Source organism: Molothrus aeneus, chromosome 23, assembly GCF_037042795.1.
Source record: "Molothrus aeneus isolate 106 chromosome 23, BPBGC_Maene_1.0, whole genome shotgun sequence".
Taxonomy (NCBI): domain Eukaryota; kingdom Metazoa; phylum Chordata; class Aves; order Passeriformes; family Icteridae; genus Molothrus; species Molothrus aeneus.
Genome location: NC_089668.1, coordinates 461,434 through 487,400, shown reverse-complemented (window position 1 = coordinate 487,400; position 25,967 = coordinate 461,434). Strand labels below are relative to the sequence as shown.

Genomic DNA, 25,967 nt, shown 5'->3' with positions numbered 1-25,967 from the left:
CCTGCTATTAATTAATTAAATATTTAGTTTACTTATTTAAATTGAAACCCCATGCCCCGGGTTTGGGCTGGGGTGGGGGTTTCACTGACGCCCGAATGTGCCGCCCTCCGCTGGTGTGACAGCAGGTCTGTTGTGTAACTCTGGCTGCGCTGCCCGCACCGTGCTGCCCGCGCTCTGGAATAAACTTTGGTATATATTTTATTCATGACGTGCAGTGTCCTCAAGTGCTGGTTGAAATATAACCGGGAGGGTGATTAGAACGGGGATTAGCAAATAAGCCCTGGTAATGGCATGTAATTAATACCAGAGTGGATTTCTCTGATTATCAACCTCTTCCCTCCTCTGAGTGTGTGGGGAGATGGGGAAGAATATGTTCAGAATTCCTGCAGCAGGACATCACTGTTATATACATAAATATATCTATGTCTATGCCTACAGACATGGTCTGTCCTGAAAAACTCACATAAGGTGACAACAAGGCAAACTTGGGTGACAAACAAGGCACAGCTTGCACATAAATATCTGCAGAAAATAGGTGGCAGGGAAATACCCAAGCTCCCATCCTGCCTTTGCAGCCCCACGCTCAGGAGCTCTGCCTTTCCCCTTTAATCCCAGGGTTTGAGCAGCTCCTGGTTTTGTGCTGCCCAGCGCAGAGCTGTGAATGCTCTGACACCTCTGGTGCTCCCCAGCTCCTGCCCTTTCCCTCCCCAGGGCCGGGGAGATTTTCCTGTGTGTAATCCCAGCTGGAAGGTGATTCCCAGAGCCCAGAGCACAGTTTGCTGCTAAGAGCAGCTTAGGGGTCTCAGCCAGGAGAAGAGACACATTATCTCTCCTGGCTTTCAATTAATAGTATGGAATGCACAGCTTGGCCTTAAATCCCTTGATTTTTTTTTTCCCTTTCTGTGGTGATTATTTGCAAATCAGCTTTTGACCTGATTAGACTTAGAGGAAATGCAGGAAAAGACCTTAAATGTATAATAAATCAACTCCATTAAAGCAGAAAGGCCAAAATCATTAAAAATCCCTGTGTGTGCTGGTTCCTCCCCACCCTTCAGTCTCAGTAAGGATACAGTCTCACCCCACTCTGTATTCCTGGAGTATCTTCAGCTGGAACATGACATCCATTACAATCCTCACACTTATTCCCATTTTCCCCCAGGACTGGGGAGGCTGACGCAGTCAGTGAGCACAGGAGGGTTGGTGGAAGGGCAAGGAGAGCCCAGGGCTCCTCAGCAGCCTGCAGAGGGCTGGAATGAGGACACCCGTCTGCCCCAGGTGCCCAGGGAATGCCAGGCAGGGGCACATCCCTCTCCATCTCCCGGGGACTGGGATGTCCCCATGTCCGGCAGGAGGGGCAGAAAGGGCTGCACCAGGGAGGGGGAGGGCAGCTCTGGCCATGGGCTTTGGACTGGAGCAGCTCCCCAGGCTGGGCTGGAGTGGGAAGTCCCAGGAACAGGAATTGAAAGGACATGGAAGCTGGCCCTGAGCTGCCTTCCCTGGTGGGAGCAGGCAGCACATCCTGCAGGAATCTCCTGCTGGAACCATCACTGCTGGGGGGTCCTGGGCCCGTCTGGGGGGCAAACTCAGAGCAGCCCCAGCATGAGGAGCCAGGTCCCTCTGTGCCTCCAGGACAGCCCCGGGCTGGGGAACAGAGGGATTTACATAACCCCCTGCCCTCCTGCAGCACCCTTACATAACAGCACCCACACTTGTTGGGTTTATGGGATTACTCTGTTACAGACTTTCTGGGAAAAATGAAATTAATGCAGTGTGTTAATACCTAAGCCTGGCTTCTCCCCCTTCCGCTGATAATTCCTCTGGGCTGGGCCTGGTGGAGTGGGTTGGTGTGGGGGGGAGATGGGCACAGGCACCCATGGGCAGGGACAGAAACTGCCCAGGGCTGAAATGACTCTGGGAGATTGGTGGGACAGAGGGGGAAGGCAGAGAACATGGGAGGGTGAGGGAGAGGGGACAGGGATGGTGCAAAAGGGATGAAGGGCGGTAAAGGGATGGGGCGAGGGTGATGGAGAGGGTCGGACAGGGACGGTGCCAGAGCGATGGGGACAGGGGACAGGGGACAAGGGACAGGGGACAGGGGACAGAGGACAGGGGACAGGGGACAAGGGACAGGGGACAGGGGACAAGGGACAGGGGACAGTGGCAGGAGCCGAGGCCGCCCCCGCTGCGGTCACGAGAGGGCGCTGCGGGAGCCGCCGGAGCAGCCCCGGCCGCGCTGGTCCCGGTGCCGCTGGTGCCGCTGGTCCCGGTCCAACCTGGCCCCACCGGCCCTGGTCCCGTTGGTGCCGCTGGTCCCGGTCCAACCTGGCCCCACCGGCCCTGGTCCCGTTGGTGCCGCTGGTCCCGGTCCAACCTGGCCCCACTGGCCCTGGTCCCGTTGGTGCCGCTGGTCCCGGTGCCGCTGGTGCCGCTGGTTCCTCTCCAGCCCTTCCTCCTCTCAGCGGCGATCCCAGCCCCAGACAGCCCCAGAGGGTGGGAATTGCCCCCCTGGCCTCTGATCCCCCCGTCCAGCCCAGAGCCTGGGCTCCCCAGAGCCTTGTGCGGGGTATTTCCATTTTCCTGCTCCCTGGGACCAGCCGCCCTGTGCTTCATCCCCGGTCAGGTGTGCTGAGAAATGCCCAGAAATCCTTTATTTTCAGTGCCCAGAAATCTTTTCTTTTCAGTGCCCAGAAATCCTTCATTTTCAGTGCCCAGAAATCCTTCATTTTCAGTTCTGTCCCCCGGGCCTGCCGGGTGGGGGACACTGCCCAGGGCCTGGGGGTGGGCACCCTGTCCTCACCACCTTATCACCCCCTGTCCCCAGCTCCAGGGGTCTTGCTGTGGCTCTGGGCAGCTCCCAGGCCTGGGAAGGCATTCCCACGGCACCTGGATGCCCTCACTGTGTTAAGCTCCTCTTGGTCCACTTCTCTCTTCCCCACTAAAGCTCTTTAAGTCACTGATCTCGTTAAAGCTCAGCAATCGGGTTGTTTTGCCCTGCAGGTTAATGTGCCTAATTCCAGCCCCACTGTGCCCGCACTGGGACTCCCTGGCCCAGCCCACGGCTCCCCCTGCTCGGGTCCTGCCTGGTTCTGACCCGGGGCGCCCCCCGTGGATCCCGGGGGTCCCGGGGCATGGGTGGCAGGGTCTGGGCAGTGCTGTCCCCTGGGCTGGCAGGGGTGGCTCGGGGGTGCTGCAGGGCTGGGGCAGGATGCTGAGCTGTGCCTCGGGGTCCGTGTGAGCCTGGAGGGTGCCCCAGCGCCAGCCAGGGGTCTGCCCCGGGCCCTCCATGGCCTGGCAGGGCTGGGATGAGGCTCGGGAGTGGTGCCCACCCTGGCACAGCCGCACCCCACACGGCCCCTCTGCTTTTGGGTGAGGAACGGCAGAAAATGTCTCAGTCAGCCCCAGCCCCTCCTCACACCCCTGCTCCAAGCTTTTGGAGATTTGTGCATCCTTTTGTAAAGGAATCCTTTAAAGGAAATGGGGTAATTAATTAAACAGGGTAATTAGTGCTGCCACGCGTGGGTTGTTAAGGCTTTTCTCCCTCCAGGAAGGCCGGGCTGGAGCTGGGCACAGCCAGGACTGGCACAGCCACGATTTTCCAGGGTTCAGGTATCCCTGCCCACCACCTGCACCCCGGGGCTGCCTGATCAGCCCCAGTTTCCCAGCACAGAGCAGCCTCTCTGTTTCCAGTCCTGGCTGCCCCAGCCCGATCACCACAGCTGCTCCTTCCCAGGTGTTCCGTGTCCCCAGCCCGGGCAGGATCCAGGGACTGCGTCCCCAGCAGAGGGGAACCTTCCTCCTGCTCCTCCCCAGAGCGGATCCCAAGCACCCTGGGGCCTGCACCTGCCCCTTCCCTTCAGCACCAGGGCTTCCCTGCACCCGCAGCAGCCAAATCCGTGGGTTGGCAAGTCCTGGGAAGGGCAGAGCAGTGAGGAATGGTCCCCAAAATAGCTCCATGACGTGTGCAGCAAAGGGCAAGGTGCTGCTGAGTGGCTTTGCCTTGCTCACTGTCCCATCTCCCGCTGGGGGAGTGGGACAGATCCCCCCTGCAACCTTGGTGCTGTGATTTATAATAAATATATAAAATTCAATATGAAGTGGAATGGGTAGGTGTGAAGCCCAACTCCCAAGCCTGCAGCAGGGATGCCAGAGCTGACTCCAGGGACACCCCTCCCCTGCTGCTTCCTTCCCTGCCCCTGCTAATCCCCAGCACTCCGAGATGACAGGAGCCCTGTAACCTGATCACGGTTCATTAAGAGCTTTAATGAGATTAATTGCAAAAAGCACCAATTATTGCTCGCAGCCCTTCCCTCGGGAGGATCCAGAGATCCCTGGGCTCCGTGTGCTGGGCTGTAGGTGAGGATTTCCTAAAAACTGCAGCAGCAGAGTCCTCAGAATGGGCAGATTTGGGGGTTTGGGGTTCCCAATCCCAGAGTCCTCAGAATGGGCAGATTTGGGGGTTTGGGGTTCCCAATCCCAGAGTCCTCAGAATGGGCAGATTTGGGGGTTTGGGGTTCCCAATCCCAGAGTCCTCAGAATGGGCAGATTTGGGGGTTTGGGGTTCCCAATCCCAGAGTCCTCAGAATGGGCAGATTTGGGGGTTTGGGGTTCCCTTCCAGAGAGGCAGCTCCAGGTTTCCACATGTCCCTGGGCGTGCCGGGGGACACCAGGACCCCCGGAACAACAGCCCCGTGCCCAGCGCCCCCCGGGCACCGGGAGTGCCAGCCTGGGGTCCCGGCGGTGTCCCCGGGCCGTGCCAGCCCCGGGCCGTGCCAGCCCCGCGCCCCCCGGGCTGACGCCGGGCACTAAATCGGTCGGTGACGGGCAGGAAAGGAATCCAGGGAGCAGAGCCAGGCTCGGGCTCCTCTCGGCGCTCCCCGCCTCGCCTCTTATGGAGCGGAGCAGGAGGGAAGAGGGGCCGGGAGCAGCTCCCGTTATGGAGAAGCCCTGGGGAAGCCCTGGCTGAGCCCAGCAGGGCACGGGGGGAACAACGTGCTCGGGACACGCCACCAGCCCTGGGGACAGCCGGAGCCTCCCGCCGCCCTGCCCGGCTCCGGGGGGCCCTGGGAGGGGCACCCCAGGGGCTGGCAGCTCCAGAGGCACCGGGGACAGAGGGACAATGGCAATAAAGCACAGAGGGACCGAAACCCAGCGGGAGCACAGGCAGGGCCACACTCCCCCCTGACAGCTGATGCATCTGCGAGAGGAAGAGGAGGAGGAGGAGCTCACCCCAGGCTCTGGTGCCTCGGCGGGAGCAGCCAGGCCATCAATTTACAATGAATATATAAAATTCAATGTATGAGATGGGCCCTGGCCTCACCCCGGGCTTTCACTGCCTCAGCTCGCAATGAGCTCTGGCCCTCGGTGCCCCAGGCTCGGGTCCCTCTGCAGGGCAGGAGCAGCAGCTGGGGAGCTCAGGAGCTCCTGGGTGTTCTGACAGCTCGGGCTGCCAGGGCACAACCCTGCCCAGCTTCACACACGGGAGGATTTGGGGGAGATTTGGGGCCTTTGAGATTCTCCAGCACAGAGGGCAGGGCAGAGCCAGGCACGGCACAGACCCAGCTCTGCCTCAACACCCCCTCCCTCATGTCCAGAGGGATTTTCTGAGTCCATCCAAGGGAGATCTCCCTTCTGGGTTGCAAATTCAAACCCATTTTGTGCAAAGCCACGGAGCACAAAGAGGCTCCAAAGCCGAGCAGCTCAGCTCAGTGACAGAGCAGGGCACAGCTGAACCCCCACGGCCGAGTGCAGCTCCTGGGAACCTCCCCTGGAGCCGGGCAAGCAAATCCTCCTGCTCTTTCCCACGTGTTGTTGCGCTGCACAAATATTTGTTTTGGAAAGCGCTGCCTTGCCCCGAGCCCCGCAGCCAAGGCCGGCCCTGGCACCAAGGCTGCGGCCGGGATGGGTCCTGCCCGAGCGAACCCGGCTGCAGCGAGAGCCGGCCCGGGGCCGCATTCCGGGCAGGGTCTCTGCTCGGAGCAGGGGCTGCTGCCCCAGCCCTGGGCTCCGGCGGGGATCCCTTCCCCAGGGAGAAATGCCCCGGGAGGGCAGCCCCCATCCCCGGCCCTGGGGGCAGCACGGGGGCTCAGGGCTCTCTGGTGTCCACGCCAGGCTGGCAGCCCCCAAAATCCTGGGAGACAGGCTGGGGATGCACCTGCAGAGGGAGAAGCCCTGCTTGGAAGGCTCGGAGGGGAATCCCCGCCTTTCTGTGCTGTTCTACGGCCTCTCCCCGCTTCTGGAAATGCGCTTTGGGCCGGCGGGAGCAGCAGACGGGGGCCGGGCCCGGGGGGTCTCCGGGACAGGAATTCGGGGCAGGGACCCCGGGCCGGCCCCCGCACGGCCGGGACACTGCCCTTTGTTTGCAGAATAAAGTTAGCGCTGTTACTCAGCCTGTCGCTATTCCAGCAATCCCTGCCTCCACTTTCGCTCGGCAGCGGGAAACATTCCTGCCCGGGGCTGCCAAGAAAAACCCGCACCGGAGGGAGGGAGGGAGGGACACCGGGGACCGGGCACGGTTCTGGGACCGCGGCTCCCCCGGCGGGCACCGCACCCGGCTCCGGGACACCGCCCCTTTTCCATCCCAGGAAAACCCGTGATTCCCGCGGGGAGCTCCATAATCCCAGCCATCGATAAACTTTGGTCCCCTGGGTGACCAGAGAGCAGCAGAGGATGCGGGGACAAGGTGTGTCCCCTCCATGCGTCCCCGAGGTGAGGCTTTGTCCCCGGGTGCCACCGATTTCCACGGAAAGTTTTGCTGATGCCAGGGGGGCTCCCACACGGAGCCTGGGATTGTTTTCCCTGCCTGTTTTCGGCTCTTTCCTTGTGATAGGCAAAGCCAGCAGGCTGTCCCTGAGGTCCCCGTGTCCCCAGGAGCCGGCCGTGTCCTTGTGCTATCGCTGCCGGCCGAGAGCTCTGATAACCCCGTGCGAGGGGGGAAGCAGCTGCCTGGAGGAGAAGCTGTGGCCAAATCCCACACAGCAGCGCCGTCCTCCCGCAGCCATTCCCCCTCCGGCCGGGGCAGCCTCATCCCGGCGCTCCCAGCTCCTCCCTGGCATCCCTGCCCGGTGTGGGGCACTCGGAGCTGGGTCACAGCCTTGTGGGATCCCCCTCCATCCTCCCTGTCCCTCTGCTCCCTGTGCCCCGGGGAGATGCTGGCACTGCACCCTCAGCCCCTCCTGAGGAAAGCCCACCCACCACCTGCCCACTCCTGAAACTCCCTGGAGATCCCTGCGAGCACCAAAACCCAGCGGCTGCCAGAGGAGGAGGCAGAGAGGCCGGGGCAGCACAGCCCCTGCTGGGGCTCCGTGCTACACTGCCCGAGCTGGAACAAAGGGAGGACAGGACCCAGGCCGGGAACGTCCTTTCCCAGCCCCAGGGACATTAAACAAACCCCAAAGCCCATTCTCCCCGTGTCAGCCTCGCAGGTCAGCCGAGGTTTGATCTACAGCCCGGTGCAGCAGATGGAAAAACTCCCAGGGAGGGTTTTGGATCAGGTCCTGGCGTTTTTCTGCTGCTGGGACACTCCGTGCCATGGGGAGCCCCAAAGAGCTCAGCTCATCCTCCAAAGGGGATCACAGGGATGTGTTTTCCCCACTCCCCTCTTCCTGAGAGCTGTTAAATCCTTCCTGTGACTGGGAGTCAAAGTCTGAGGGCTGAGCCACAGATCTGCTCACCAGCCTGGAAACATCCTAAATTTAAAGCTCAGCTGCACTGTGAGCTCCCAGAATCTCAGCCCTCTGAGCTCCCATCACCTGCTCTGCTTTCAGCCCAGGACTTTAACCCAGATCCCCACTTTCCACCAGAATTTCAGCCAAGATGAAGCTGTATTTCCACTCAAGAAGAGCTGCTGAGAGCTTTTGCAGCAAAAGAAGACAAGTGGCAGAAAGGGGAATGGCTTTAAACTGAGTAGGTTTAGATGGGATTTTAGAATAAATTCCTCTCTGTGAGGGTGGTGAGGCCCTGCTGAGCTTTCACCCACCAAGAGCCCCAAGGCCTCCTGCCCAGGGCTGCTGTCCCTGCACCCCCAGCCCTGCCTGTGCCACCCCCTGGTCCCTCCTGGCTCTCTGCACACCCGGGATGGCCTCGGGCCCGATGGGGTAACCCAGCCCGCCTGGATAAAGCAAATCATCAGCTCAGTAACCACTGGCAATTAGTGCCATTAGCAGCGCCACCATCTCCAGCTCCCTGGGCGTTCTGGGGGCGGAGGGCCCGGCCCCTCCCGGCTGAGCTCAGCTCTGACGTGGGCCCTGCTGAGGATGCTCTTACTCACGTTGTGCCCTCCTCACGTCACGGAGCAGCAGCACCCTGCCCAAAGGAGCAGGCTGGCTCCAAAGGCTGCCCTGTTCCCTGAAGGGCACGCTCCCAAACCCCGGAGCTGCTGCTGCTGGCAGCATCTCCCACTGGGAGAAGGTGACAGGCGCTCCCCAGCCCTCCCTGCCACCCCAGGCAAGGGCTGGCTCTGCGCTGCCTTCCCACCGTCCGCAGTTGGGGGTTTTTAGTCTCTGATCTCAGCTGGAGCAGCCCCGGGCAGAGCAGCACCTTTGGAGGGACTGGTTCCTGCCGGACTGGCTGCAAACCCCTCTGGAAGGGGGATCCCAGCCCGGGGGCTCGGCCCGGCCGTGGAGCCGGCCGGGGCTGCGGCGAGCAAGGAGGAGCAGGGCAGGAACCGGCTGGACTCGTTCCACCGGTGACATCGGGAAGGGTGACTGCGAGTGGCACGTTAACCATCGTGTCCAGTCCCTAAGGAATGCACCCGGGATCCGCCAGGGGAGCACCCCTGGGTGAGTCACGGCACGGACACGCGGATTTAGCCGGGATTTCAGCCCAAGCCTCCTCTAATTGCATATTACTAGAGGGATGCTTAAAGTAATCAGCTGTTCCAGCCACGCCGGCACGGGGGGGAGGGAGGAGGGCTGCAGGGGTGTCCGTACCTCCAGCCCCTCCTTGGATTACAAGGCACAAATATAGGGCACACAAACAGCCCCGGAGCGCTGCCTTCCCCTTTGAAGGCAGGGTGACACTGCTCCAGCCGAGCCCGGGCTTCGATAGCAGCGAGATAAGGAGGGTAAACACGCCGTGGTGGTGGAGAGGGCAAGGATCAACCACCCCAGGCAGCCGGGGCTGTGTTCTGTCCCCTGTCCCCATCCTGTGCAAAGGGAGGGTGGGAACGGCCCGGCAATGGGAAAGGAGCGAGCTGCTGGCAGTGAAAACGTGAGCTCTGTGCTGGCAGAAAATGCGAGTTCTCACCTGCACAGGGAGAGATAACGCATCTCACACCGCCCTGCGCTCCCCGGGCGCCGCTCCAGCCTCTGCCCGCTCCGGAGCCGCCGTCCCGCCCTCCAGCCCACATCCATCTGGGAACGTCGCTGTTTCCCCAGCCCTCATCCATCTGGGAATGTCGCTGTTTCCCCCTGGCATCCCCCTGATCCCCCTGGCATCCCCCTGGCATCACCCCCCTGGTGGGACGGGCAGGGTTTGGGGTGCAGGGGAGCAAGGACACCCCGTCCTTGGCCTCTCCCTTGTGCAACACCTCCAGGCTGCGGTGACAAGGCAATTGATTTCTTTTCCTCCTTTCCTCAGGAAACGCCTCTGCCCTGGCTGTCAGTCATCCCCCTGAGCACCTCGGGATGCCAGCGGAGGATTTCAATCAAATTCGTCAGAGCCATCGTGTTTCCACAGGCTGGAATGTGTGTCCGGGCCCGGGGATCCGCCCCGGTGAGGGAGCAGCGACCCAGCAGCAACTCCCAGCCCAGCAGCAGCTCGGGCACGTGTGGGTCATTCCCGGAGAAAAGGAGCAGGGATGAGCGGGCATCCGGGAGTTTGGGGCAGGCTGGAATGCCGTGGAGCGGGCAGGAGGCTCTGCAGGAGCTGATCTGTTCTTGCGGTGGCTCAGGAGGGACGGGAATGCCTGAGCTGCTCGCTCCAGGCTGGATCCAAGAGGCCAGAGGTGGGAGAAGGTGGCTGTCAGGGAAGTCATGGAGCTGCTAGCCAAGAAGTCTGTGGCAACCTGTGTTTGGAGCTGAACAGAACAAATACTTCATGTACAGAGGGGAAAAAAGCTTTATAAAGGTTCCTCTGCCTGTGCACACAAGAGGTTCTACACCCAGGGGTGCTGGGCACTGGAACAGGCTCCCCAGGGAAGTGGTCACAGCACCGAGTCTGCCAGAGGTCAGGAAGGGTTTGGAAACCCTCAGAAGCACACTTGGGGTTGTCCTTGATGCTCTGGGTGGCTCCATTCCAAGCCAGGGTATTCCACAGTTCCAGCAGGAGCTCAAACCCTCTGTGGAGCAGAAAAGGCTGAGCCTGGTCCCACAGCAGGGCCAGGAGACGGGATCAGAGTGAGGGACAGAGCAGAATCCTCACCCTCAGCCTGCCCTGTGCCAGCCCTGGGACAGGCAGGGGGCTGTGCCAGCCCCGGGCAGCCCAGCCCGGGCCGGGAGCCCTCGGGGAAGGGACACATCAATGGAGCGTTTGTCCCGTGCTTGGCAGCGGGTGCCGAGCCCGAGCGCGGCTATAAATGGCAGGGGAGGCACACAGACAGGCTGTTCTCTCCTCTGCTGCAGCCCCAGGAGCAGCCTTCACAGCCGGGACGAGGAGGAGGAGGAGGGCAGCCAGGGAGAAGCACTGGCACGCTGCAAGGAAAAAGCTCAATAGAGATAAAATGAAATGGAAATGCTGTGCTGGGTCTAGCAGCCGCCCGCACGGAGCTGGTGCCACCCTGGGCACAGGGCCAGGCTGGAGGCAGCAGGGCTGCAGCAAGATGCTTCTTGCATGCTGGAGTCAGGACAAATTCCTGCCGTTTCAGTGAGCTTGGAGCACGGCCAGGTGTCCTTCCAGGAGAAAAAGCTGCAGCTGCAAAAGCCGCAGGCAGCCCCAGGAGCGCTGCTGCTCTGCAAGGCTGGCTGGGTTTGGATGCTCCTGCAGCCTGTGCAGAGGGGCTGTGGGCACATGCAGCACCGTGCCTCCGTGCCAGCAGCCCTGCTCCCAGCACCAGCCACCGAGCTGGGCACTGCCCAGGCCATGGGCTGCACGTAGGGACTGTAATTATGGCCCTGAAGGAACGGCCAGCCCCGGCCTCAGAGCCAGGCTGAGGGGAGCCCTGCAGCAGCACCTGAGCCTGGATTGCACCCAGCACAGCCTCAGGCACATCCTGACTGATCCATCACCCCCTCTGCTCAAAGAGGAAAATAATGACAGAATACAGGCTGTGAGAAAATATATAGGGTTTTTTTTTTATTTGACAATTAACAAAAGAGGGATGGGAATCTGGGCTGTAAACATTGATAGCTCCTTTCTGATCACAACGAGTACTTTCCACCAACATCCCTTTGTATGCTCTGATCCACCCAACAATGCCCAGCCAACTCTGTCAGGGCTTTTGCTGCTCTGCTCAGGGTCACAAATCCAGAGGCAGCTTATTCACCACACACCCACAGCAGGAGCAGCCACTCACACAGGAGACAGCTGAGGGACTAAGATACTTCAGAGCTGCTTCCATCGGTGATACACACTTGGAAAAGGCAGGAGATCATGCTGGGTTTGGGCCAGAGAGAGGGAAACATCTCTAAACCCAGCAGGTTGGAGAGAAATGAGCCCTGCAAAAGGCAGAGCCTGCCCAAGCAGGGACAGGGACTGTGGCAGTGCCAGCCCAGAAAGAACACCCCAGCCCTGCTGTCAGAGGGAAGCTTTGGCCCAGGACTGTGAAGATTTGGAGATGCAGAGCCAGCAAGTCTGTCCCAAAGAGGGACTGGCACATCCTCAGCTCCATTGTTGCAGTGGAACCAGAACTGCCTGGAGCTCGACAGGGGGAAGTGAAACCTCATCTTGGGCTGGAGGGCAGCCAGGGCTGGGGAGCTGCACCCAGCTGCCAGCCCTGCCACCCGCAGCACACGGCTTTTCCTGGGACACCACAGCCCTCCCCAGCCTCAGTCTCTTCTCCTCCAGGAGGAAGGAGCCTGCAGGTGGGTCAGAACCAAGCCCAAGGGCTTCAGGCACCTCTTGCTGCTGTCAGCAGCAGGGATGGAGCCATGGAAAGCCAGCAGGGAGGGTCCTGGTGCCACCCTCCCTCTCCAGCAACAGGGAAAGGCAAAATGCACAGCTCCAAAGAACAGTGTCTAAACCAGAAACCTCCCCCAGCTGCAGGAGAGCCCAGGGCCTCCCCAGGGCTCAGAGCTGCTCTGGACTCAGGCAGATCCAGACCAGGTGCCCAGCCTGCCCCTTTGCAGCTGCCCAGCTGGTCCTGAGCCTGGCTTTTGGTGGGAACAGGGTTGGGTCATCTCCTCATCACACCACCCAGATGGACAAGCAAATAATAAAAATAATCCAACAAAATTGAATACACTGTATTTATTCGTAACAGATTCTAAAGAATCTAGTGAGTCTATGTCAAGCCCATCGCATGACAAGTGATACAGGTGTAGGAAAAAAAGGACATTTAAAACAAAACAACGGGAAAAAAAAAAGAAATCAAGTGCCATTCAAGCTACTGGAATCTTCCAATTGCCCCCTCACAGGAGGCAGCACAGTATCACTGCAAGGTCTAGAAAAATTCAGGTTCAAGCCACTCACAAGAGCCCCACCACACACACTCCATTAATCCAAAGTGCAATCTCAATGGTAGGTGACCCTGTCGAGCTGTGGCTGTAGGGGATCTGCTCAGACACCTCAAAGGGAAGGAGGCAATTTCAGTTTAGTGTGTCTGTGGGTAGGAGCAGCCTGTAAAAAACACGCTACATGGCATCTATGTTCCATTTCAAATGCAAGGGAAAAAAATCTCATCTTCCTCAAAGCCACAGCAGTGGCACAGTCAGGCTCCCAAGAGCAGCCCTAAACCAGTTTGACCCTGCCTGGGAAATCCCAAGCTCCCAGCACAGGGATGAGGCTCTGGGGAGCTGGGGACTGCCATGAGGGCTGAGCTGAGCTCAGGAGGCAGCCAAAACCTGCAGCAAGCACGGGGCCAGTGCCACTCCCCAGCTGCGGGTGCAGGGAGCAGAGCTGGGCCAGCTCCAGCTGATGCCAAGAGCCACCCCCACCCCTGGCTCCCCATTCACACTGCCCCCACCCCAAAAAAGGTACCAATCTGGCTATACACATTCCAAGGATCTAGTCTTTATTTCAATCTGTCCGGGTATTACAGTTTTGTCACAAAAACAAAACAAAACAAAAAAAAAAACCCAAAAAACACGAGTTAGTAAAGGTACTGGAGTAGGTCAGCCCCGGAGGCAGCACCAGGAAGCCGCGCTGGTGTTCCCGAGCAGCATCCCTAGGAAATGCCTGCTGCCTGCCCACTGAAACCCGAGACCTCGGGGGCTCGGCAGCCCAGGCACCTCCGTGAAAAACTTCTGTGCTCTGGACACTCAACAGCTTCAAAGCCACGCCGGGCTGAGAGAGCCAAACCCTCCAAACACCAGAGGGTCTGCTTAGAAGACATTGCTTCCCTAAGGCCAAGTAACTTCACCCCCCCTTCTGGCCCCAGGCTCCATTTCTAGCTAGAGAATGAATTTCAAATGCTATCAGTGAATCACAGAGCTGGGAATGGGCTGCTTTGGAGATAGGACCTGCCCAAGGGATGATCTCCAGCATGAAGAGGTCTGTCCACCTCCCTGGAGGACACAGCGACAGCTGGAAATGACTGACCAGCGACCTGGATGGTTTGTGCTTCAAAGGACCAGCCTCACCTTCCCCATGGCCCAGCTGGCCCGTGGCTTTGTGCATTAAAATCACACTGCATGTCAAAAAAAAAAAAAAAAAAAAAAAAAAAAAAGAAAAAAAAATCGGAAGAGCAGCATTTCAAATTCCCCTAGAAAAAACAGGATTAGGTTTGGCAGCCTGGGCCAGGCTCCTGGACAAATCATCTGCCTCACTATATTTTGGCACTGCAGACTTGGGAGCTTGAAGAAATCCAAGTGTAGGTCCCTGCTGCCTTTTTTCCAGCAAGCCCTGCACAGCATTTTCCACCATGCACTCCCCTCCTCCCCAGCGCTCCCAGTTTCAGGCAATTCCAACCCCCCAGGTTAGGCAGCCCCACTTTGGCAGCCCCTGGCTCCAAGCTGGTCCTTCACAGGCAGCAAGTCATGCCCAAACCCCTCAGCCACAAAGAACCTGCTCTGGCCTCAGCCAGGATAAGAAATGATCTTGTGACCCTCCCACCCACGACAGAAACATTTTCCTCCTCAGACATTCCCCACTCGAGCTCTGGGCCATCAGCCCCCGCAGAAAATAATAAAGTTTACAGTACAGTTGTGTTTATATTGTTACAGGCACTTAAACAGGATTCTTTGGTCCTTCAAAGGAATTAGCCACCCTGGCTTCTCTCGGCAGAAACCACAAGTTTGCACACCCAGAACACCTCCTGCACTAAAAAAAAAAAACAACCACAATTCAGATCCATTTCAGGGCAGTGCAGCTCTACCTTAGCATAATTCTACAGTCTCCCCTCACACACCCCACCCACCCCATTGCCTCCACAATTCCATAAGGAGTCATTCCCATAACACTGCACTTCCCATCACAGTGTACAGCAGACAAGGCTCGTCCCAACAATCCCAGGAACGAGACACTCAAGCAAGAGTCCAGGAAGTTTCCTTTTGTTGCAGTTCTGGGAAGGTTGGTAGGTTTCATTTTGTTCCCCCCTCCCCACCCTCCCAACCCCCCAAGGCAAGGAAATACCTTGGAGGACAGACCCCGGGGTTTGTCCTGGCTCAGTTACAGGGAAGCCACGTGGGGTAAGACTGATTGCAAGGCAGGAAGGGCTGCACGTGGGTCACGTAGTAGTTGAAGTTTATTTCACTGACATAAGGGGCTGGCTGGTAGAAGCAGGTAACGTTTGTGACCGTGGGGATGATGTTCTGCTCAGCCAGGACCCTCACGGCCAGCATGGCAATGAGGTTCAGGGTCTGCCTCCTCTCATGTCCCATGAGGCAGACTGTGCTCTCGTTGACCACCCTGTGCAGGGTCATCAAATAGTCATATCTGTTGCTCTCCATGCCCACAAAGTGGCTCTGCAGGTAACACTCCAGCTTCCTCAGCTGCTCGCCGATGTCAGAGAAGTCTATGAAGAACCTGGAGCACATGTACCTCTGCAGGGCCTTCATATCCACCTCGGACTTGGGCTTGAAGCCCCTGACCAGGAGGTTGCAGTACTTGAGGAGCCCCCCGCCGCGGATCTCCTCGGGGTTGCGGGTGGCGATGACGCGGTGCCGCAGGTGCTCCATGGCCTCCTCGAAGTCCCCGTACATGCTCTCCCCGGTCACCGTGGGGTGGAAGTTCTCGGCCATGGGGTTCTCCGAGCACTCCCCGAAGAGCAGGAGCGAGTCCAGGATGATCTGGAAGGAGTCCACGCTGAACTCGAACTGGCGGCGCAGCGAGTCCACGAACTTGAGCTCCACGTTCTTGCCGCTGTTGTTGGAGAGCGAGATGAGGCTCCAGCGGTCGGTCTCGTTGCACACCTTCACCAGCTTCTGCACATAGGCCTCCTTCAGGGTCATGGGCGTGATCTTGTCCTTGTTGACTCCTTCGGGGAGGAAGTCCAGCAGGCAGTCCATGACCACATCTTTAACCAGCTGGAAAACGTCCTCGGTCTTCAGATCCACCCCGAAGATGAGGTCCAGGTCCTTGTAGCCCAAGCCACTGTCCTGGTGCAGGACGTGACTGGCAGCTGAGCCGTTCAGCCTGACGTTGTGCACTGGGATTCCCTTCTTCTCCAGGCGGCTACGGACAACCTGAGACAGAGACACAGTCAGTGAGAGGCAGGAGGGAGCAGCCTGGGGCAGCAGGAGCACTCCCTGCGTTCGTACAGGTCACTCCAGTGCAAGACAGTGAAATAAAAAGCTAATCCATCGGAAATAGGTCACTTTGGAAAGCATCCCGAGTCCTGCCAGCAGCTGGGGTGGCTCTCCTTCACTTATTCCCTGGCATTAGAGATCTCACTGCACAGGATCAGCTGTTCTGCTTCCAGTGCAGGGTCTGCTCTCCCTGCCTTCCCCACTCTGGCCTGGAGGCCCTTCCTGACCCCATTTTTGGGGTGGTCTCTGCCCTCTACATCCCCTCCCAGCTCCAGTGACCAAGCCAAGAGCAGCCGACCCCAAAGAGGAGGTGGCAGCACAGTCTGCAGCAGTCCCTGTGGATTTAATCAGGGTGGCTCACTCCTTTTAGCCATCCCTTCGGACTGTCAAGATTCATTAAAGGCAAATCAAGATGCCAGAGCAGCTCAAAAGCCCCAGCCAGGCGTATGCAAGTTCATGTCCCAACTAGTAAGTGTATCCTAACAATTTCCAGTGTGTCAGAGCTTCATGCTGAGCTTGGCGTGCTATCAAGCACAAGAGGCAGCTTTCATCTTACGGGTGTTACTCCGGTGATTTTAATGCTGCCTGCTCAGTCCTGGCACACCCAGCAGCCCCTCCAAAGCTTTGTTCATTTACTGGGAAGCTGAATCACCTGCCTGATTACTTAACAAGCAGGAGGCTAAAATAACCCCCAAGACCATAAAATAAACTATCTGGACACCAGCTTATAATTTGAGTTTAACTCAGCTCAAAGATCCCAGGAAGATTAGGTTTGCACCTTCCAGCAGAAGCTCTCACCACATCTCATCCTGTCATCCTGCTTTCGTGTTCCCCTCCAGCCATTTCCCATTTTCCTGGGAGTCCCAACCAGCCAGCCTAGAGCAAGGCCATGGCTTGAAAGAGCCGAAGCTTGGGACACAAATGGACAAATTGGATCATCAAGAGCCAGTCTGACTGGGCCCTTCAGCCCTGTGAGCCTGCCCTAGTTTGAGAGGCCCCACAAACTCTGCATTTTGGCTGCCCAAAACATGAACTTAAATTCCAAGCTGCATCACAAGGGCCAAACCCTCTTGGCTGCCCGGGGCCTGAGCAGTTCTGGGGGAGAGCAGAGGCGTTACAGATCTGGTCCCAGCAGCAGTAAAGCTGCCTCTCCATGGGTTTTTTGGGAGGAAGAACACAGAAAAGGTCAGGGACTGCAGCATGGAACCCTCATCACCTCCCAGACCCTCGGTGACCGCGCCAAGGGCCACCAGCGAGTTCTGCTGCCTTCCCAAAAACACCCCAGAGCAACCCCACTGCTGTCTGCACACCTGGGAGGCTGTCAAGGCTCAGGAGGCAGCTTCCTGTGGTGCTTCCCCTCTCTCCATGAGCCACCCCTGCTCAGCAGCTGGGCTCCTCGCCAAGCCCGTGGTGACAGTCACACGCCAGGCACAGTGAACCAGGGGCTGCTCACCCAGGCCACACCTGCCCAGCCAGAGAATGAAGCTGTTTTCCAGGGCCGACAGTCTGAAAGGATGGATCTGCTCCTAGAAGACACGCAGGCTGTTGCCCCAAAGCGAGCAAACGTCACCCAGGGGAGCTGCTGGCCTGGCCCTGCTGCCAGCTGGAGCCACTCACGCAGGGCACAGCTCCAGCACTGCTCGTGCACTCAGAGGCTGCTCCCAGTGCTCCCAGGCTCAGAGACACAAGATATAGGTCACAAAGTCTTAGATGCAGAGCTGGGCCCAGTGCTTGGAGAAGATCTTGTTCCAGATTAATTTCCTGACCCCAGAGAACATTTGCTTAACCCCTTTCTGGTCACGGCTCAGGAGCTGCAGCGTTCCAGACCCACAGGCTCCAAGCTTACTCAAGTTCCCCAGGCTGTCTGTGTGAGATATACTCAGAAAACAGGGAAAAGACCCAATTGCTCCAGTCAGTGTTGTCCCAAACCATCCCAGAAATGTCCAACCCAAAGAGCAGCAGGGAGCAGAGCACTTTGCCATTTCCTGGGAGCTTCCACCCAGCAGCCCTCACCTGGAGCTCATCCCCCCTGGCTGCAGGCAGTGGGTTCAGGGCTGCATTTTCCCCCAGAGGGCTGGATATTTCCAGGGTTAGGCAGCTGCTGACCTGCTTCCCAAAACAGCAGCTCACCTTCCGTGTGGTTGGGATAATTGACTGTGACAGCCAGGCAGGAGCAAATCCTGCTGCGTCCTGACCTGCGCCTCGCAGCTCCCTCGACAACAACAACAGGATAAATAACTGCCTTTTGGGTTACTTGTTCCAGCTTAGTCAGCCCTAAACACAGGCTCTGCCAGCACGGCCGGGCACAATTACAGCCCTCAGCTATCCCGTGCTGGAGGCTGCTGCTGGCAGCACCCTTTGGGCAGCCCCATGAGCTGCTGCAGTGTCGGTGCTGCCCCAGCCAGGGCAGCCTCCTGCCTGCAGCTCTCACCATCTGCCATTCTGCCCGAGGCAGCCAAACCCAGCCCTGCTGCCCCCGACAGCAACTCGAGGAATCCCAGACCTGCCTTTCAAATGTCACCCTTCCGTCTCCCAGGCTTAACTCTGACTCTTTCTCAAGCAGCTGAGGCTCCAAAATCCCGGTTATTGTGAAAGCCAGTTGGGTCTTAGCGCCGTGAATAGGCTTTTTAATTAGAAGCCAACATGCCCGATTTTACATTTGATGAGTCATTACTGAGGAATGAAGTCGCCTCCCAAATATGAATATGCATCAGCTCATTCGAGCTACATTGTTAGTTTAATATTAAACACAGTTAATACTTGATGGTTAAACTAAGAGGAGCTCGTGAACAAGCCAAAGTATCGGGCAGGCTCTGGAGAATTCAGCCAGGGGTGCCCAGAAATCAAAGGACACGGACATTTGATCCGGCCTTTGAATTAATAACTCTGCCTCTTCCAGCACGAGCCCAACATGTCCACCAGCACGAAGCCATTTCGTGGAAGCAGCTCCAAAAAAAGCCACTTTTGCCCTGGCCACACACATTTCACTGCTTTTAAGGACAATAAATTAACTCAAAAAGAGTAGGAACAAGGTGAGAGGGGAGGAAGCCAAGCAGGATCCATGGCACAAGCTGCAGCAGCTGCAGGGATGGGGTGAGGCATTCCTGCTGTGGCTGCTGGCAGGGGCCAGCCCCACCGGGACCCCCGGGATGGGAACTGAGCCCACAGCAGCCCAGGATGATGCGGGCCAGTCCCCCCAAAACTTCTACCTCCCCCCGGAGCAGCCAGGCCAGGCTGACAGGACTCAGAGCAGGCTGCTCTGGTGGAAGGTGTCCGTGCCCATGGCCGAGCCGCTTTTCCCGAATTCCAAGCCTGGCAGGAGTCAGCTTTGGGACACTGCTATGGGACACAGCAGGATCTCGGGCTGTCCCGGGCAGAGCGTGCCGGGCTCCCTGCGGTCCCTCAGCCGAGGCCATTCCCCGATGTTAATTTAAGGTCCCTTCCAGCGGCTCCGCGCTCCCCGGGCCCGCACCGGCCCTGGGAGAAGGCCGAGGTGCCCGGCCGGGCTGGCTCGGGGCCCGCCGGGCCGGTTATCGCCGCCTCAGCACTTTTATTTTCTACCTGACCCCCGCCGGAGCGGGGCAGAGTCCAGCGGGGCCCGGAGCTCGCCCCTCAGCCCTCGGCCCCGCGGCCCCTCGGCCCCCTCACCTGCACGATGGTGCGCGGCCGCACCGACAGCGTGGGGAAGTTGCCGCGGCCGTGGATGGGCACGGCCTCGCCCAGGATCTGGTCCAGCCGCTGCACCTGCTCCCACGTCAGGACGCTGAAGCGGCTCCCGCGCTGCTCCGCGCCGCCCGGAGCGGGCCCCGCCGCCGCCTCCAGCATCGCCCCCGCCGCCGCCGGAGCCGCTCGTCCGGAAACCGCCCGGAAACCCGCCGGAAGTGCCGGTGCGGGGGGAAGCGGGAGGAAAATTTAAAAGTGGAGGGGGGGGGGGGGGGGGGGGGGGGGGAAAGCAAAAAAACAAAAAACAACCCCCCCCCAGGGGCGCCGGCGAGGGGCGGGTGCGGTGCGCGGGGCGCGGCGGGTGCGCGGGGCGCGGCGGGTGCGCGGTCGGTGCCCGCAGGGACTCGCACAGAACCGGCCCCGGCCGCCCCCCGCCCGCCACCGGCTCCGCTGAGCGCTGCGCCCGCCCGCGCCTCGCCGCGCCTTTTATGGACCCGCGCCGCGCCCCATTGGCCCGGACCCCCGCCAATCCCGGCCCGAGCCCGGGCCCAGGGGGAGGAGCGCGGCTGGACCGGGGCCAATCGAAGCGGCGATTAGGGGAAGGGGGCGGGGCGAGGGGCGGGGCGGGCCCGAGGACACGGGCGACAGCGACAGCACCGGGGCACACGGGTGGCACAGGGTGGCCCTGGGGTGTCTTGTGGGACCCCAGCCACAGCCTTGGTGTCCCAGTGAGTCGCCTCGTGCCACAGCAGTGCCCTCTGATGTCCTGTCGGTTCCCTTTGGTGCCCCATTGGTGCCCTTTGGTACACCCTGGTACCCTTTGATACCCCACTGATGGCCCACTGATATCCCACCGATGCCCGTGATGCCCCACGATCTGATGCCCCATGAGCTGGTGCCCCGGTGATGCCCCATTTGTACCCCAGTGCCCCACAGATGCCCCATGATCTGATGCTCCGTTAATGCCCATCGATGCTCTGCAGGCTGGCGCCCCATTGATTCTCCTGGAGTGATGCCCACAGTCTGACACCCCACAGATACCCCGTGGTCTGTCACTCCACAGCTCAGTGTCCCCATCCTGGCATGCCCAGCTCCCCCTGGCCCTTGTCCCTGGCCAAAAGGGCCCCCATGTGCCAGCTCTGGGTGCCACCCTGGGGCGATGGAGCTCCAGGAGCTCAGAGCCAGCCCCTGAATCCCAGAGCGTGGCCCAGCTCCCAGCTGAGCCACCGCCTCCCCCTGGGGCCAGATGTGTCCCCAGCCTCTGACCAGCCATTTCCTTTCATCCCAACAATCCCCATCCCTCTGCAGCGCTCATTTCTCACAGCGTTTCACCCTGCAGACATTTCCAGCAGGGCCCTCCCTCCCTGCTGAGCTGCTGCCCCGCGGCCCCGGGGATGGACAGAGTGACTCCAGCTCCACACCTGCACGGCCACTCCCATTGCCCGGCTCCTGCTTCCAGCTGGGATGCTCCTCGGGAGCCCAGAGCCCCGCTAGGAGCTGAGCCAGTGCTGGTTGTGTTTTACACCCTCGCGGGGTTTGATTGCAAGAACTCCCCTGAAAACTCCCGAACATCCATCCTGGGACTTTCCACCTCAGGGAAGGCGCTGCAGCGCTCTCCCAAGATGCAAAGTCTGGCTCGGAATATCTGCCACATCCCAGGGCTGGCTGCTGGGAGCTGGAGCTGGCTGCAGAAAGAGGAGCTGGGGGAACTGGGGTGCTCAGGAGCATCCTCAGCTGGGGCTGGGGGGTAGGGAAGGGCAGTGGAGCCCTGATTCCCTCTGGAATCCTCCCCATTCCCTGATGCACTGACAGCCAGAGGGGCTCCCGGGGGTCCCCATTGGGACGCTCCTCCTGCTGTGGTCTTTTCCTCCCTGGCTTGCACCCCTGTGACTCCAGCAGGCTTCTCCACCGGCATGAAAAGCTGCTCCCGGGTGCTCCCCGTGAGGCTCCCAGCTGGGGCACAGGACAAGGGCAGCCCTGCTGGAAACTGATTTTCCAAGGAACTCGATTAAAAATCAGGCAGCTGCCTCTCATTGCAAAACCCTTTTGACGTTGCTGGCAAAAAGGCTGGATCAGGGAGGGTTTCCCAAGAGGCTGAGACGGGCCGAACGGCTTTGGGGATGGCTCCATGCACCGGGGGATGCAGCAGGAGGAAGGGCTGATGGGGCTGAGCACCCCACGGGCCCGGGGGACCCCGGCTGTGGCAGCCCTGGGGGATCCAGGCAGGGACAGGAGCCTCAGATCCCTCTGGGATGAGCTGGGCAGGACTCTGGGCTGCCCGGGCCCCGGGAACACCCCAGGACTCTGGTGCCGCTGGCTCCGGAGGAAGCCTTGGCCCGCTGCAGGGAGCTGAGGCGCCCAGCCGGGCCGGCGGAGCCGCTCGGTACCGTCCACCCCCGGGCGGTGACCCCCGGGACCGAGCCCGGCGCCGGGAATGGCACCGGGGCCGCTTCCTTCCCGCTCAGCAAGGGCCAGCCCGGCCTTTATTCGTTTGTTTTGCGGGCAATTAAGGAATAATCATCGTCTGGGGGTGAAACGCGGGCGGATCCTGCCTCCCGGGGGTGGCACGGGGGTGGCGGAGCCCCTTTGGCCACACGGGGGTGGGACACGGGCGGCTCGGGCAGCCGGGACCCCGCTGGCCCCGCGGGTCTGGGGTCTGCAGCACCCCGGGCCCCGCTCCGTGCCCCGGGGAGCAGCGGGGACAGCCCGGATCCGGGCACGGGAAGGAGCGCGGGGCACAGAGAGGACCCCCCGACCTGATGGGAGCCCCTCGGGGCGCTGGGGACCCCGGGCAGCCCCGGGCAGCGGGAACTGGGGCACAGGAGCGGGAAGCGGCCGGGACTGGGGCAGTGGGTGAAAATCTCTCCAGCCTGCAGGGAAGGGACCTCGGGCGCTCCGTGACGCGCGTGGGACGGCTCCGACCCACTCGGCATTAGGCAGGGCGTGTGCCAACTCCCTGAGCAAGCAGAGGGACCCAGCCCTGCTCCCGGAGCCACCAGCGTCACGCAGCCGCCCCGCGGGAGCCGCAGCGCTCCCACGGCACCGCCACCGCGCCCGCGCCACCGTGTCCCGGGCTGGCCCTGTCCCCGTGCCCCGGCAGCTGCCACCGGGCGGGCACCGCTCTGCGCGGCTGCCCCACGCGGGCACAAAGTGTCCCCACGCGGGCACAAAGTGTCCCCACGCGGGCACAAAGTGTCCCCAGGCAGAGTCCAGCCATCCCCCTGCACAAAAGCCACCATCCCTGGCCAAACACTCACTGTCCCCAGCACAGCTGCTGCTGTCCCCACTCTCGTCACTGTCCCCACGCCCACGCTGCTGTCCCCATGCACATGCCCGGGTCCACGTGCCCCTGTGGGTTTAGGAGGTGGAGTCCTCTCCATGGCCTTGTCCAAATCCTCCCTGGGCAAACACGGTTCCTGGACACCTCCCAGGCGCTGGAGCTCGCTGTCCAGCCCCGCTCACTCCCACACAGCCCGTCCCCGAGGTGCCACCGCTCCTCGCCGGCCTCCCTGGGGCAGCGCCACCAGCTGCTGCTGCTGCGGCTGCAGCTCTCCAAAGAGGCAGGACACAGCAAGGCTGGGTTCGGCATTAGGGGCGCTGTGAGCACTCACTGCATGGCATGAGGGGTGTCACTCTGCTGCCACTCTCTGATCTCAGCCTGGCGTCCCTGTGTCACCACGCTGGACCCCCAGACTCGGCCACATCCCATCCTGGAAGGGATGATGAGTGATGCTGCCGGAGAGGGGCCACCCGGGAGGCCCTGGGATGAAAGGGAGCGCAGGGTGTCATTACCGCAGGTGACACAGAGCTCGGGAATGGCACCTGTCACCTCCCCTGGCTGCTGCAAAATGCTGCCCGGGGAGTGGGGGGGACACGGCCCCGCCGGGCCGTGGGGACAGGGACACAGCAGCGACCCCAGCACTGATGAGCCTTCCTGTGAATCTGCCCGGGGCTGCCACTGGCTGGGGACATCCCTGTCCCCTGGCAGCATGACCTGTGTGTCCCCAGGCTCGGTGGCTTCCCAGTGACACCACCTGCTGTTTTTCTTGGCATGACTTGTGCCTTTCCAGCCCTGGCAGGGGATGGCCCATCCCGGTGCCATAATTGGGCCTGGCAGGGAGCACAGCCGCTCCCTTCGCTGCGGGTTTTGGGCCCCGGGTGACACCTGAGTGCCCTGCAGGTGGTGGCAGCTCCAGGACAGCCTCGCTGTGCCCTCTCCTCTGGGGACAGCCGGGAGCTCTGCTCTGGAGGCTGCTGAGCCTGCAGCTGCTGGCTCACTCGGGCACCTCGAGGGCTCTGGGTCCCTGCTGGGGCCATGGGGACAGTCCCTCCCCTCCTGCCACCCCCTGCAGGCTTCGTGCTGGACCACAGAGGGAAACTGAGGCACGGGAGAGCCCTTCTCCTGGGGGGGGCAGAGGCAGCAGATATTTAATCCTCATGGAGGGGGGCTGTGGAAGGGGCATAAACACACATGGAAGGACAAGGTCATCCTGCTCAGAGTCCCTTTTCTCCCTGTTCTTGGTGCCACCACCAAGGCCCAAACATGCTTTGGGAGGGAGAGGGGGACATGGAGCACGGGGGGAGCACACAGAGAAAAGACATCACTGCCAGGACCGTGGGGCTGGGGGGACACGCTGGGGCCCCTCCATCCCCCGGCCCCAGCACTGCGAGTGCTTTGGCAGTGGCTCAGAGGTGACAGCACAGCCCTGGAGGGATCATTAGTCCTCCCTCATTAAAAAAAGTTACTCACCCTTTGAGACAGAAACAAGAATATCCTGGAAATGCCTGGGTTTGGGGAGTTCTCGCTCTAAAGGTATGACTGAAACCAGGCTGCAGGTGATGCTCCCCAGCACGTGGGCAGGTGAGTTACCTGGGCACTGCCCGGGGCTGCTGTGCTCCTGCTGCTTCCTCAGTGTCCGGGGTGGGCAGCGTCCAGTGTGGGCAGTGTCCAGTGTGGGCAGCGTTTGGGATGGGCAGTGTCCAGTGTGGGCAGCATTTGGGATGGGCAGTGTCCAGTGTGGGCAGTGTTTGGGATGGGCAGTGTCCAGTGTGGGCAGTGTTTGGGATGGGCAGTGTCCAGGGATGGGCAGTGTCCAGGGCGGGCAGTGTTTGGGATGGGCAGTGTCCAGGGATGGGCAGTGTCCGGGGTGGGCAGTGTCCAGTGTGGGCAGTGTTTGGGATGGGCAGTGTCCAGGGTGGGCAGTGTTTGGGATGGGCAGTGTCCAGTGTGGGCAGTGTCCAGGGATGGGCAGTGTTTGGGATGGGCAGTGTTTGGGATGGGCAATGTCCAGTGTGGGCAGTGTTTGGGATGGGCAGTGTCCAGGGATGGGCAGTGTCCAGGGATGGGCAGTGTTTGGGATGGGCAGTGTCCAGGGATGGGCAGTGTCCAGGGATGGGCAGTGTCCAGGGCGGGCAGTGTCCAGGGCGGGCAGTGTTTGGGATGGGCAGTGTTTGGGATGGGCAGTGTCCAGGGCGGGCAGTGTTTGGGATGGGCAGTGTCCAGGGTGGGCAGTGTCCAGGGTGGGCAGTGTTTGGGATGGGCAGTGTCCAGGGTGGGCAGTGTCCAGGGTGGGCAGTGTTTGGGATGGGCAGTGTCCAGGGTGGGCAGTGTCTGGTGTGGGCAGTGGACAAACCACTCTGGACCCTGCTCGGGATGCCAGGGTGGCACCCACTAAGCTGTCACCGCCTGTCACACATCCCTGGGCACCTCATGGTGCCCCTGGGGCCAGCCCTGCGGCGGGGTGAGCCAGCCGAGTCCCGCCGCAGGCAGGGGGCCCCTGGCGCTCAGGTATTCGGGCAGGTGAGCTGCGGCCGCGGGCTGAGTCACGGCTCCGGCTCGGGGCTTTGCGGCCTGGAACAAATTCCCATCGCAATTCCCCAGAGCGAGGGGCTCCGCTGCCCCGGGACACCCCCGGCCCGGGGGCTCTGCTGAGGCTGGAGGGATCCGGGGCATTTTGGGGTTTGGAGCCGCTGCTGCTCCTCACCCGGGTGCTGCCTGGAGCCTCCTCCCTCTCGGCAGCCCTGGGATGCTGGTGGGAACTGGCTCCTCTGGGAGGGCTCCTGGGGAAACCCGGGAAGAAAATCACAGAGCTCAGGTGTTCCCAAGACCCCTCCCCTGGGCATGGAACATTTACCCCCCCCCCAAAAGCCGTGCTGCAATGCCAGCACGAGGCAGGTGCTGGCCCTTTCTCCCTGGGGACAACACACCGCGGTCGGGATGGGCAGAGCCGTGCTGGGACACCGGGCTGGCATCCTCGGGCCGTGCCAGGTGATCCATCCCCCGGGAGACCCTCCCTACACACCCGCACAAGGTGCAGCTCCAGGGAGGGGTTTGGGAGCCTCTCTTGAGCCTCTGTCTTTGCCACAGCTGAAAACATCCCCCTGGGAGGGGGCTCCAGCTGTCCCTGAGCCGGGCAGGAGGGTGAGAGGCAAACTCTCCATGCCAGCAATGGGGATGGAGAGTCAAAGCCACCTTGTTCCTCTGGGACAGCCGGGACCATGAGGCAGCACCAGGAGCTCGAACAG

At 60.7% G+C, this 25,967-nt stretch overlaps 1 protein-coding gene across 1 annotated transcript; it reads right to left on the bottom strand.

Annotated features, from left to right (window-relative positions):
- Positions 1-13,774: 13,774 nt before the first annotated feature.
- Positions 13,775-19,604, bottom strand: TENT5B (terminal nucleotidyltransferase 5B). Its single transcript, XM_066564665.1, has 2 exons — positions 19,428-19,604; positions 13,775-15,716 (listed from the first exon to the last, which is right to left on the bottom strand). Exons 1-2 carry the CDS (start codon positions 19,602-19,604, stop codon positions 14,697-14,699), a joined length of 1,197 nt encoding a protein of 398 aa, XP_066420762.1. The 3' UTR covers positions 13,775-14,696.
- Positions 19,605-25,967: the final 6,363 nt, after the last annotated feature.

Bases quoted from the DNA above. Each gene is read 5' to 3' on its own strand.
- TENT5B (XM_066564665.1), bottom strand. From the start codon at position 19,604: ATGCTGGAGGCGGCGGCGGGGCCCGCTCCGGGCGGCGCGGAGCAGCGC. The intron at 15,717-19,427 runs GTGAGGGGGCCG...TCTCTGTCTCAG, and splicing joins GGCCGCGCACCATCGTGCAG to GTTGTCCGTAGCCGCCTGGA.